We start from the raw sequence: 13,986 nt of genomic DNA, 5'->3' as shown, positions 1-13,986 counted from the left end.
TGTGCCTTGCTCTGGTGATGGATGCACTAAAAGCCCTGACTTCACAGTGAAATATATCAATGCAGCAAAATTGCACTTGTAACCCGTGAATATACACAAAAAATAAATAAAGTTGAATGAGGTGGAGAAATTATAAGTTATATCTCAATGTTGTTTTGTTTCAAACAACAATTGAAACATTGTAAAATTGTTTGAAAATTTGTTTCAAAAATACAATTTCAAATTTGAATGGTTAAATTTGTATTAACCATTTATAGGTCTTCTTCATAGCTTTCCTTTTTCCCTAATTCTCTTATGTTAAACATTTCAAAGTGCTTAAAATTCTTTTTTAAAAGACTGCTCATTCAGATAATAATTCAAAAAGCAAGATGGACATAGGGGTGCAAGCCTGTAGTCCCAGCTACTTGGGAAGCTGAAGCGGGAGGATTGCTTCAGTCCAGGAGTTCTAGACCAGCCTGGGCAACATAGCAAGACCTCATCTAAAAAAAATCAAAAAGCAGATAATTTTAAATTCTGCATAGGCCTGTCAAGAGGGTAATACTGGCCCTCTTGACATCTCTTCCCCTTTGACTTCTAATATTTTGTGATTACCTAATAGTCCACAAATTTGTTTGAAGCTTTCAGAATTGGTGTTTTCATAGAGACACATTACTAATTTCCAAATATGTGTTGAAACTATTGCTATTGGAGAGAAGCAGGAAGACAAGAATTTAGCAGAATTGTCTAAGCACCTGCAAGATTTGTTTTGTTGTTTTGACTCTGTGCTTCCTACTGCCATCAGTAGGAACCAACCATCTCAGTACCTTTCAGCTCTCACATTGAGAAGTGAAAGCAGAAGAGAAGCTAAGGGTGTTGTCACTGAAAAAGCAAGCTGGACCAGGAGCTTTCTACTTAGAGTGGTCCAGGCATCGTCATCGCCTGGAAACATGTTAGAAATGTAGACTCTAGGGCCACACCCCAGACCTTCTGAATCGCGATCTGTACTCTGAGTAATATATAGCAAAAATGTTATTATATTTATTTCACAAAGGTTTTTCTTCCCATTGTTAACTTTTGTTATTTTTGTTTCATTAGAGACAGGGTCTGACACTGGTGCAGTGGCACAATTATAGCTTACTGCAACCTCAAACGCCTGGGCTCAAGCAATCCTCCTGCCTCAGCCTCCTGTTTAGCTGATACTACAGACATGCACCGCTGCTCCCAGCCTCCATTCTTAACTTTTTTAACTTATGATTTTATTGCTTTAAAATTAAGTTTATCTTTAAAAATTGTCACCCTTTTTTTCCTTTTGAAAGAAGAACTCAAAAGATACTTGTTTAAGATCCACAAAAATTACGTATCAAGGTAGCACCCTTGACTTGTCAAGCTATGATAGTAATATCAGTGTACAATTTTTCACAGGTAATGGAAGAAAACAAGGATAGGTTTCCTGGTGCCCCAAAATATGGAGGCTGGATTGTGGACAACTGCCCTATTGTAAAAGAATTGTGGATGGTCTTAATCAAGAAAGGAATTATACCTGATTTGGTCATCTATTTATCAGATACAGAAAACAATGGTTGGTAAATATTTATTATGTAAATTTGAAAGTGAAGTTTTTATTATTGATATTTTTGGTTAAATATAGAATGGACAACTCTCCACTGTTCCCAGATAGAAATACCCACCCCAGCAATCCCTGCAGGAACTAGAGGTACACAAAATGAGGCTTCCATGTACTGAGAAGGTGGCCAGGAATAAGTGCCGGATGGCTGAATGTTCTAGCTGGCCATTGTAATTGTTCTTTAAAGCTTACAGTTCAGCGCACACACACACCCAATTAGAAGCTATAACTTCTAAATGAATAACGTATAAGGCTGAGGGCAAAGACTAAATGTTAGTTCTTCTTAACCTCAAGTAGGAAAAATGAGGTATATAAATTTAGCGGAGCTAAATTTTAATTATTCTGTTTGCCTCTTAAAGTAAGATATTCAAAATGGGAATTTCCAGGGGAAAAATATAATATATTACCTCTTTTCATATTTTATTTATTTATACTGTATTCATACATACCTTTTTAAAGAGAATATAAGATGGTCTATTAATCTTTTAAAGAATCTGAGCTCTAGATACATGCTTAAAGGAAAATATATTTAGAGATAGGCAGAAATAATGTTTGTGTTAATCTTCAAAATACATCTCACTGTATTTTATAAGCTACAAAAGTAATATTAGTCTCTTTATCTGTATTTCAGGAAAATATTTATTTAATAGAATATATTTACAGAATAAATCTGAAATTGACTCTAAGATTTTAGAAAGATTATTAGAAGAACTACAAAAGAAAAAAAAAGAGGAAGAAGCAGCAAGGTAAAATCTGCCTAGAATGATAAAACAGATTAATGTATCTGTTATAGCAGTTAAATATCTTCTTGCAATTATACTTATAGAATATATTTAATATTGACATGATTATTAACTTGATCTGATTCTAGTTAATTTTAAGAAAAGCAGCGATTTCACAAATACTTACAGAATCTCTAAAGCACACAGTTGTGGATGTTTTCACAGCCCATATCAAACTTGTTCTAAATCAAGCATCTGCTCTTAAAAGACACTATTAAAAAAATGAGCATGGGTAAGATATATATATTGTTCTGATATTTATCTGTGACTTAATTTTGTTAACTAGCATTTACAAATTGAAGAAACAATATGATAGGAAGCAAATGAAAATATATAATACTTGTGTGACATGACTAAAATCCAAAGCATGACTAAGTTCTACATTTGGAAAGAACAGGCTAATTATTTATGTTTGACAGATTTAACATCGAGGGCTTATTCTCTGATCTGGGTATAATGAATGACTTTTTAAAATGTGACCACACAGTTATCTGTTCATGGCAGGGGTCAATACTAAACTTTAATAAACTATAAGTCCTTCAGATTGAAGAATAAAATATTAAAAGAAACAATGACTTAGTTTGCTAATCGTTCTTCCTTACTAAAAAATTTCTTTAAATACTTTACATTTTAATTTGTCCACTAGGATTTCTACTATTCAGAGTAAGAAAGGCCTAGACATTTAAGAATTAAATTTTTCCTTGTAAATCCATGGAACTTTCTACTATTGATGATGGCACCTATGGCTTTCTTAAATGCTATTTCCTTTTCCCTTTCAAATATTAGCTATTTGAGCTGAGACTTAGGAGGGCTCTTTAAACTCTAGAAATGAAGAAGCTGGGAGGTGGGTAATTACAGAGCTAGAGAGTGGTTTAACTGATATGTGTGTCAGAGGATTTTACTTTTTAGTGTTCATTATTCATTTAAGCTAGTCACTCCTTTAGAAATTTAACACAAAAATATGTATGATTTAGTTAAATTAGTTAATAAAATTATTATATGATATATTGACCAAACACTACTTTAATTCAGACAATAATTACAAATTTACTTATATTCCCTTTTAGCTTTTAAAACTTTTGTTACAAATCTACTAATTAGCTACAATCAGCTATACTCAATCTATAGATCAGTTATCATCTGTTGATAATTAAGGAATTACTTAATCTTTTTCCAGTGAGTGAGAAATAGTCCAATCTTTGAGAACAGATGGATATCTCAACATAAAAGTAAAACAAAGTTGATGTGATTTCTAGACTGGAGACCTGCTACATTTTAAATATATTAAAAATATGTATACCTTTAACTTTTTTAAAACAGGAAAAGATATCTTCTCCACTTTCTCTCAATTCTGCCTTCGCCTCTTTTACCATATGGAATGCTCTAAGTTATTTTTATCATCAATCTTTACTTCTTTTGATTCTAAATTTTTACATCTTTATAAACTTCTTAATTTCACTTGCCCAGATTGAAGCAGGCTTTTTCTATGTTGATTTTTAAAATTCAACATGAGTTTTTCAAAACAAACTTTTTTCCTTTATATTTCAGAAAATAAAATCTAAGATAGTTTTTAAAAAACTGTCAGACATTCACTTAAAGGCCTTATAGGTTGGTTAGAAAAGAGAGGAACTTAACAGGATTAAGAACTGCATCTTGATCAAATATCTAAAGACATGCTAAATTTTAAAACTTCTCCAGCATCAGTTTCCAAATGTGCCAGTCAAATGATGAGATAATTTCTGTCATATTGTTAGTCTTTGGATCTTCTATCCAAGTGATTTACAGAAATTTCTAAGAACTGGTAGCAAAATTCTTCCTTATTCTGTTCAGGTCTTAGATTCTCAGCAGCAACATACTTGATCCAGGATTTGGATAAGGAAGATGTCACAAAGAGCCCCATCTGAGGTACAGGCATAGCTTGGAGATATTGCAGGTTTGGTTCCAGGCCACCACAGTAAAGCAAGTGACATGAGCTTTTTGCTTCCCAGTGCATATAAAAGTTATGTTTACACAATATTGTCATCTATTAAGTGTGCAATAGCATTATGTCTAAAAATGTATATACCTTAATTTTAAAATGCTTTAAAAGAACATGGTGATGATCATCTAAGCCTTCAGTGAGTCAATCATTTTGCTGGTGGAAAGTTTTGCCTCAGTGTTGATGGCTGCTGACCGTTGAGGGTAGCGGTTGCCAAAGGTTGGGGTGGCTATGGAAATTTCTTCAACTAAGACAACGATGAAGTTTGTTGCATCTATTTATTACTCTTTCTTTCCCAAAATATTTTTCTGTGGTGTGTAATGTTGTTTGATAGCATTTTACCCACAGTAGAACTTCTTTCAAAATTGGAGTCAATCCTCTCAAACGCACAACTACTTTATCAACCAAGTTTATGTAGTATTCTAAATTTTTTGTTGTAATTTCAACAATGTTCACAGCATCTTCACCAAGAATAGATTCCATCTCAAGAAACCAGTTTCTTTTCTCATCCATGAGAAGAACTCTTCATCTGTTCAAGCTTGATCGTGAGATTGCAGCAATTTAGGCTTCACTTCTAATTCTAATTCTCTTCCTATTTTTACTACCTCTGCCGTTTCTTCCTTCATTAAAGTCCTGAACTTATTAAAGTAATCCATGAGGGTTGGAATCACCATCTTCCAAATTCCTGTTAATGCGGATATTTTGACTTCCTCCCACAAATCATGAATGTTCTTAATGGCAACTAGAATGGTAAATCCTTTCCAGAAGGTTTTCAATTTGCTTTGCCCAGATCCATTAGAGGAATCACTATCTATGACAGCTGTAGTCTTATGAAATGTGTTTCTTAATAATTAGACTTAAAAGTCAAAATTACTCTTTGATCCATGGGCTGCAGCATGGATGTTGCATTAGCAGGCATGAAAACATTCATTCTTCTTGTATGTCTTCATCAGAGCTCTTGGGTGACTATGTGCATTGTCAATGAGCAGTAATATTTTGAAATTAATCTTTTTTTCTAAGCAGTAGATCTCAACAGCAGATAAAATACTCAGTAAAGCATGCGGTAAACAGATGTACTGTCATCTAGGCTTTGTTCTATTTGTAGAGCACAGGCAGAGTAGATTTAGCATAGTTATTAGGGGGCCTAGGATTTTTGGACTGGGAAATGGGCATTGGCTTCACCAGCTGCACAAGCCCTTAATAAGAGTGTCAGCCTGTCCTTAAAGCTTTGAAGCCAGGCATTGACTTCTCCTCTCTAGCTCTGAAAGTCCTAGATGGCATCTTCTTCCAACAGAAGTGTGTTTTGTTGACATTGAAAAATCTGTTGTTTAGTGTAGCCCCCTTTATCTATGGTCTTAGCTATGTCTTCTAAATAACTTATTGGAGCTCCTACATCAGCACTTGCCTACTTCACCTTGCTCTGCACTTTGATGTTATAGAGATGGCTTCTTTCCTTAAGCCTCATGAACCAACTTTTGCTAGCTTCAAACTTCTCTTCTCCAGATTTCTTTGCCTCTCTCAGCCATCACAGAATTGAAACAAATTATAGGGCCTTGCTCCTGATTAGGCTTTGGCTTAATGGAATGTTGTGGCTGGTTTGATCTAATCAGACCACTCAAAAACTTTCTCCATATCAATAGTGAGGCTGTTTTACTTTTGTATCATTAGTGTATTCACTGGAGTAGCACTTTTTATTTCCTTGAAGAACATTTCTTTGGCATTCACAGCTTGGCTATTTTGCACAAGAGGCATAGCTTTTGGACTATCTCAGCCTTCAATACACCTTCCTCACTAAGCTTAGCCATTTCTAGCTTTTGATTTAAAGTGACAAATGTGGGGCTCTTTTTTTCACTTAAAAACTTAGAGGCCATTGTAGGGTTATTAATTGACCTCATTTCAATATTATTGTGTCTTTGAGAATAGGGAGGACTGAGGAGAGGGAGGGAGTCAAGGGATCAGCCAGTCAGTGGAGCAGTCACAACACCCACGACATCTATCAATTAAGTTTACCGTCTTATATGGACGTGGTTCATGGCACCCCAAACGATGATAGTAACATCAAAGATCATTGATCACAGATCACTGATACATAATAGTAATGAGAAAGTTTGAAATAGAGAAATAGAGTTGCTCAATGCAGGGTTGCCACAGACCTTCAACTTGTAAAAAGAAAAAACAAAATAAAACAGGATATCTGTAAAGCGCAATGAAGCAAAGCACAATAAGGCAAGGTATGCCTACAGAGCAACGGCCTGTTCACACACAGACAGAATGAGAAAGGAGTTCAGAAACAACACTCAGTAGCCTCAGAGGGCTGAGGCTGAGCAAAGAAAACTTGAATTACGCCAAGACTTCTGACTGGAACACAGGATTAGGAATGCAGTGAGAGAATGTCCTCCATTAACAGGAAGCCAGCCTGCTGGGAGAAGAGGTGTAGTAATGTCTTATGTGTAACTAGCTTTCAAAAGAAGGGAAAATGGATGCAAAGAATGCCGAGTATGAGAAAATAACAGGTCTGAGGAAAGCTGTGCCCCCAGTGTGTGCTGCTGACACGAATGGGCTCTTCCTTAACTAGTGCCTACTGATTAATACCTGATATAATTTTTTGTTATAATTTTTTAAAGATTCAGTCAACATTCTTTTGTATGTTTGTGCAGTAGTATTCCTCTTTCTGAGGGCTAAATTCCTAGATATAGAATTTCTAGATCAAAGGTATATACATTTTAATTTTTAATAAATATTGCCTTTCTACAACATTTTACTAACTTTCCATCCAACTTTCTTCACCATCGTTAAGGCAGGTTTGATGCTTCAATCCTAATGAAAAAGAGATACCCTCCAGGTTTTTAAGTTTCCATATTCCAGGTCTCTTTAAATTTCATCACTACTATGTTAAAAATAAAATAATTAGGATTTTTTTCTTATTAGATAAATTTACAAAGTTCTGCTTATTCAATATAGAAAAAATTTTAATGCAAAAAGTTCAAGAAAACTTAAAACTCTTACATGCCATCATCCATGTTGACCATTTGATTGGTTTTCTCCTAGACTTTTAATCCTCGTTTGTATGCATTCTAAATACCAAATTAAAATTATATTATACATATAGTTTTATATTCAACTTTTCTTACTTAACATTATATTGTGAACATTTACCATTAAATCAGAGGAAAAATGCTACAAATCCTCCCATTTGCCTTTTCAATGTAGAGTTAGGTAATCCTGTCTTATTTTTGACAGGTTTCCTAATTAATAGACAAAGTTTTTCAAAGTATAACATTCCAGTTTTTCTCCCCCAGAAGAAAACGCTGAAAAGTAACTAGTCTCAACATGAGTAATTTAAAATTATACTTTGTAAAGTAAGTATAATACGATTTAATCTTTATTTTTAACACTATAAGCATTTAATCCTGCAATAGTGTGAGAAGTCTGAATTTCCAAAGATAATTAAATTTGAACCTTTTCATTTCAGAAAAGCCACAGAAGAGGCACTGAGACTTGAAGAAGAAAATCGAAGGCTACTAGAAGTTATGAAAGCGAAGGCAAAAGGCAAGCACAGATTGCTATGACTGATGATGTGTCATGGTATTGTTACTGCAAGCAATTGCACTATTTCAAGTGAATTATAGACTAGGTGATCACATTTCCCAATTTGTCCATGAGAACCCAGGTTTATGCCTATGTTCTTGAAGTCTTTATAGCACCTTTTATTCTTAAAGTGTTCCAGTTTGTATACTAAATAATATTGTCACTGAAGTAATGGATTCATAGGAAAATGACTCTTGACACAGATACCTATTCATATACCCTGTACAAGTGATACACAGCAGAATAGCACACACAGCTTGTCTTTAAATGGTTGCTGTTGACACAGGTGATACACAGCTGTTAGAATTACTTCTGTTAGAACCATCCTACAGGAGTTGAGAAGATAGCAAATCTCTTATTACCCACTCACTGTCTTTAAGATTAAACTCCCATCTTCATTATATAACTTATTCTAACAGTTTCTTTTAAGATTGGAGTTTTTCAATGGACTTAAACTGTACCCTAGAACAAATAGATTTAACAGATAATTACAGAACATTCTACCCAACAACTGCAGAATATTAATTCTGTTCATCAGCACATAGAATATCCTCCAAGATAGATCATATAATAGGCCACAAAACAGGTCTCAGCAAATTTACTTTTTATTTTTATTTTTATTTTTATTTTTTGAAACAGAGTCTTGCTCTGCCGCCCAGGCTGGAGTGCAGTGGCGCGATCTCAGCTCACTGCAAGTTCCGCCTCCTGGGTTCACACCATTCTCCTGCCTCAGCCTCCCAAGTAGCTGCAGGCACCCACCACCATGCCTGGTTAATCTTTTGTATTTTTATAGAGACAGAGTTTCACCGTGTTAGCCAGGATGGTCTCGATCTCCTGACCTCGTGATCCACCCGCCTCGGCCTCCCAAAGTGCTGGGATTACAGGCTTGAGCCACCGCGCCCGGCAGTCTCAGCAAATTTAAGAAAATCAAAATTATACTAAGTACTCTCTCAGACCACAGTGGAATAAAATTGGAAATCAACTCCAGAAGGAACCCTCAAAACTATACAAATACATGGAAATTAGACAACCTGTTCCTGAATGATCTTTGGGCCAACAATTAAGAAGGAAATTTAAAAATTATTTGAACTGAACAATAACAGTGACACAACTTATCAAAACTTCTGGGATACAGCAAAAGTGGTCCAAAAAGGAAAGTTCATAGTATTAAATGCTTACATCAAAAAGTCTGAAAGAGCACAAATAGACAATCTAAGGTCACACCTCAAGGAACTAGAGAAGCAAGAACAACCCAAACCCAAACCCAGCAGAAACAAGAACAATCCAAACCCAAACCCAAGATCCCCAAAACAGAAGAAAAGAATAACGAAGATCAGAGCAGAACTAAATAAAATTGAAACAAAAATAAATAAATAAAAGATAAATGAAACAAAAAGCTGGTTCTTTGAAAAGATAAACAAAATTGATAGAACATTAGTGAGATTAACCAAAAAAAGAAGAGAGAAGATTCAAATAAGCTCAATTAGAAATGAAACAGGAGACCAGGTGTGGTGGCTCACGCCTGTAATCCCAGCACTTTGGGAGGCTGAGGAGGGTGGATCACCTGAGGTCAGGAGTTCGAGACCAGGCTGGCCAACATGGCGAAACCCTGTTTCTACTAAAAAATTTTTTTAAATTAGCCAGGCATGGTGGTGCACGCCTGTAATCCCAGCTACTTGGGAGGCTAAGGCAGGAGAATCGCTTGAACCTGGGAGGCAGAGGTTGCAGTGAGCTGAGATCATGTCACTACACTCCAGCCTGGGCAACAGGCTAATAAGCAAGAGAGCAAGAAAGCAAGAAAGCAGACAGGCAGAAAGGAAGGAAGGAAAAAAAAGAAACGGGAGATATTACAGCCAGTACCACAGAAACACAAAAGATCATTCAAGGCTACTATGAACACCTTTATGCACACAAACTAGAAAATCTAGAGGAGATGGATAAATTATTGGAAGTAAACAACTCTTCTAGATTAAATCAGGAAGAAATAGAAGCTCCGAACATACCAATAACAAGTAGCAAGATTGAAAACAGTAATTTTAAAATTTCCAACAAGAAAAAGTCCAGGACCAGGTGGATTCACAGCTGATCTCTATCAGGCATTCAGAGAATTGGTACCAATCTTACTGAAACTATTCCAAAAGCTAGAGAGAGAGGGAATCCTCCCTAAGTCATTCTATGAAGCCAATATTACTCTAATACCAAAACCAGGAAAGAATATTTAAAAAAGGAGCAAGACCAATATCCCTGATGAACATAGATGCAAAAATCATCAATGAAATACTAACTGAATTCAATAGCATGTCAAGAAGATAATACACCATGATCAACTGGGTTTTATACCAGGGATGCAGGGATAGTTTAACATACACAAGTCAATAAATGTGATATACCATGTAAACAGAAGTAAAAACAAAAATCTTAAGATCATCTCAATAGATGCAGAAAAAGCATTCGACAAAATCCAGCACCCCTTTATGATTAAAACCCTCAGCAAAATGGACATAAAAGGAACACACCTCAAGGTAATAAAAGCCATCTATGGCCGGGCACAGTGGCTCACGCCTGTAATCCCAGCACTTTGGGAGGCCAAGCCGGGCTGATCACGAGGTTAGAAGATCGAGACCTTCCTAGCTAACACGATAAAACCCCATCTCTACTAAAAATACAAAAAATTAGCCAGGCATGGTAGCATGTGCCTGTAGTCCCAGCTACTCAGGAAGCTGAGGCAGGAGAATCACTTGAACCCAGGAGGTGGGGGTTGCAGTGAGCGAGATCATGTCATTGCACTCCAGCCTAGGTGACAGAGCGAGATTCTGTCTCAAAACAAAACAAAACAAAAAAGCAATCTATGACAAATCCACAGCCAACATTACACTGAAAGGGGAAAAGCTAAAAGCATTGCCACTGAGAGCTAGAACAAGACAAGGATGCCCACTTTCGCCACTGCTATTCAACATTGTACTGGAAGTCCTAGCCGGAGCACTCAGACAAGAGAAAGAAATAAAGAGCATTTAAATCGGTAAAGAGGAAGTGAAACTGTTGCTATTCACTGATGATATGATCATATACCTAGAAAATTCTAAATACTCATCCAAAAAAGCTCCTAGATCTGATAAATGAATTCAATAAAGTTTTGGGATACAAAATCAATGTACACAAATTAGTAGCACTGCTATATAACAACAACCAAGCTGAGAATCAAATCAAGAACTCAACCCCTTTTACAACAGCTGCAAAAAAAAAAGTATATATATACACCTAACCAAGGAGGTGAAAGATCTCTACAAGGAAAACTACAAAACGCTGCTGAAACAAATCATGAATGACACAAACAAATGAAAATACATCCCATGCTCATGGATGGGTAGAATCTATTAGCATGTGAAAATAAACATACTGCCAAAAGCAATCTACAAATTCAATGCAATTCCCATCAAAATACCATCATTATTCTTTACAGAACTCCAAAAAAAAAAAAATCCTAAAATTCAATGGAACACAAAAAGAGCCCACATAACCAAAGAAGACTAAGCAAAAAGAACAAATCTATAGGCATCACATTACCCAACTTCAAACTACACTTCAAGGATATAGTTACCAAAACAGCATGGTACTGGTATAAAAATAGGCATGTAGACCAATGGAACAGAATAGAGAACCCAGAAATAAAGTCAAATATTTACAGCCAACTGATATTTGACAAAGAAAACAAACAAACAAACAGACAAAACATAAAATGGAGAAAGGACACCCTGTTCAACAAATGGTGCTGGGATAATTGGCAAGCCACAATGAAGAATGAAACTCGATCTTTGTCTCTCACCTTATGCAGAAATCCACTGAAGATGGATCAAGGACTTAAATCTAAGACCTGAAACCATAAAAATTCTAGAAGATAACATCAAAAAACTATTCTAGACATTGACTTAGGCAAAGAGTTCATGCCCAAGAACCCAAAAACAAAAAGATAAATAGATACGAGCTAATTAAACTAAAAAGCTTCTGCACAGCAAAAGAAATAATCAGCAGAGTAAACAGACAACCCACAGAGTGGGAGAAAATCTTCACACACTACCCATCTGACAAAGGACTAATATCCAGAATCTACAAGGAACTCAAATCAGCAAGAAAAAAAAATAATCCCATCAGAAAGTGGGCTAAGGACATGAATAGACAGTTCTCAAAAGAAGATATACAAATGGCCAACAAATATATGAAAAAATGCTCAGCATCACTAATTATCAGGGAAATGCAAATCAAAACCATAGTGACATACCACCTTACTCATGTAAGAATGGCCATAATTTAAAAATCAAAAAATTATAGATATTGGTGTAGATGTGATGAAAGGGAAACAGTTTTACATTGCTGGTGGGAATGTAAACCAGTGCAACACTATGGAAAACACTATGGCAATTCCTTAAAGAACTAAAAGTAAAACTACCATTTGATCCAGCAATTCTACTCCTGGGTATCTACCCAGGGGAAAAGAAATCATTATTTGAAAAAGACTTGCACATACATGTTTATAGCAGCACAATTCACAATTGAAAAAATATAGAACCAGCCTAAATGCCATCAACCAATGAGTGGATAAAGAACATGTGATATATATATTATATATATAATATATATTCCATGGAATACTACTCAGTCATAAAAAGGAACGAAATAATGGTTTTTGCAGCAACCTGGATGGAGTTGGAGACCATTATTCTAAGTGAGGTAACTCAGGAATGGAAAACCAAACATCGTATGTTCTCGCTTATAAGTGAGAGCTAAACTATGAGGACACAAAGGCATAAGAATGATATACTAGACTTTGGGAAGTTGGGGGGAAGGTGGGAGGAAGATGAGGAATAAAAGACTACACATTGGGTACAGTGTACACTGCTCGGATGATAGGTGTACCAAAACCTCAGAAATCACCACTAAAGAACTTTTCCATGGAACCAAACACCACCTGTTCCTCAAAAACTTTTGGAATAAAAAAATTTTTTAAAGATAAAACAGATGTTAAAAAAAGACTGGAGCTCTTAACCTAGGGTCTATGGGTAAAATTCAGAGATGTGTGAACTTAACTGGAAAATAATTCAAAATTTATTTTCACTAACGTTTAACTGAAATTTATTATGTCCTTCAATGCGCAATTAATATAGGCAACAAACCACAATAGTATTAGCAATACCTTGACTTTGTCACCAATAGAAATGAAGATGTTTTCATATCACATTATAATTTTACGTATTTTTAAATGTTTATCACTGTTCCAAAATTGTGATAGTTATTAAACCAGCTACTAGTTCTGGGTTGTTTGGGGTTTTTTTGTTTTTTTGTTTGTTTGTTTGTTTTGAGCCACAGTCTCACTCCATGACCCAGGCTGGAGTGCAGTGACACAATCTCAGCTCACTGCAACCTCCACCTCCCGGGTTTGAGCAATTCTCCTGCCTTAGCCTCCTGAGTAACTGGGGCTATAGGTGTGTGCCACCACACCCAGCTAATTTTTGTATTTTGTATTTACATTTAATATATTGATTATCCCACTACATGATTTATTCTTTTTTGTTAACTGTAAGAAAATCGATCATTATATGTATAATCTAGCCTGGTGCTACCCATTAGAAGCATAATATAAGCCACACATGGAACTTTAAATTTTCTGAAAGTCACATATTTTATATTTAGTTTTTCATATTAAATATTTAAAATTCACTGTGTGTTTTATACTTGCAGTATATATCAATTTGGACTAGACTCATTTCAAGTGCTCAATAGCCACATGTAGCTAGTGGCTACTATATTGAATGTTGCTGATGTAGCCTTTTCTTTGGACATTGGGCTATTTCTAGATTTACTGTAAGGATATTTGGAACTGCCATAAACATTTCATTTTTGAATGAACCCCTAGTTAGGTACTCATATAGCACTCCGAGCAGATGACTGTCATCCTTTACCACTGCATGTGAATAGCTATAATATATAGATAATTTTTCTATCTCCCCCATTAAACTACATACTCTAGGAGGGCAGGGACC

The 13,986-nt window shown here is 35.5% G+C and overlaps 1 protein-coding gene across 1 annotated transcript in view; it reads left to right on the top strand.

Annotated features, from left to right (window-relative positions):
- Window positions 1–13,986, top strand: part of AK9 (adenylate kinase 9) — a 185,071-nt gene that overhangs the window by 91,594 nt on the left and 79,491 nt on the right. The window contains exons 18-20 of the mRNA XM_025382428.1: window positions 1,402–1,558; window positions 2,235–2,349; window positions 7,836–7,912. Of these exons, the coding sequence (XP_025238213.1) occupies window positions 1,402–1,558; window positions 2,235–2,349; window positions 7,836–7,912 (349 nt within the window). The remainder of the gene's footprint in view (window positions 1–1,401; window positions 1,559–2,234; window positions 2,350–7,835; window positions 7,913–13,986) is intronic.

This window comes from Theropithecus gelada, chromosome 4 (assembly GCF_003255815.1).
Source record: "Theropithecus gelada isolate Dixy chromosome 4, Tgel_1.0, whole genome shotgun sequence".
Classification (NCBI taxonomy): domain Eukaryota; kingdom Metazoa; phylum Chordata; class Mammalia; order Primates; family Cercopithecidae; genus Theropithecus; species Theropithecus gelada.
Note: the sequence above shows the minus strand (reverse complement) of the source record. Positions and strands in the feature narration are given on the sequence as shown.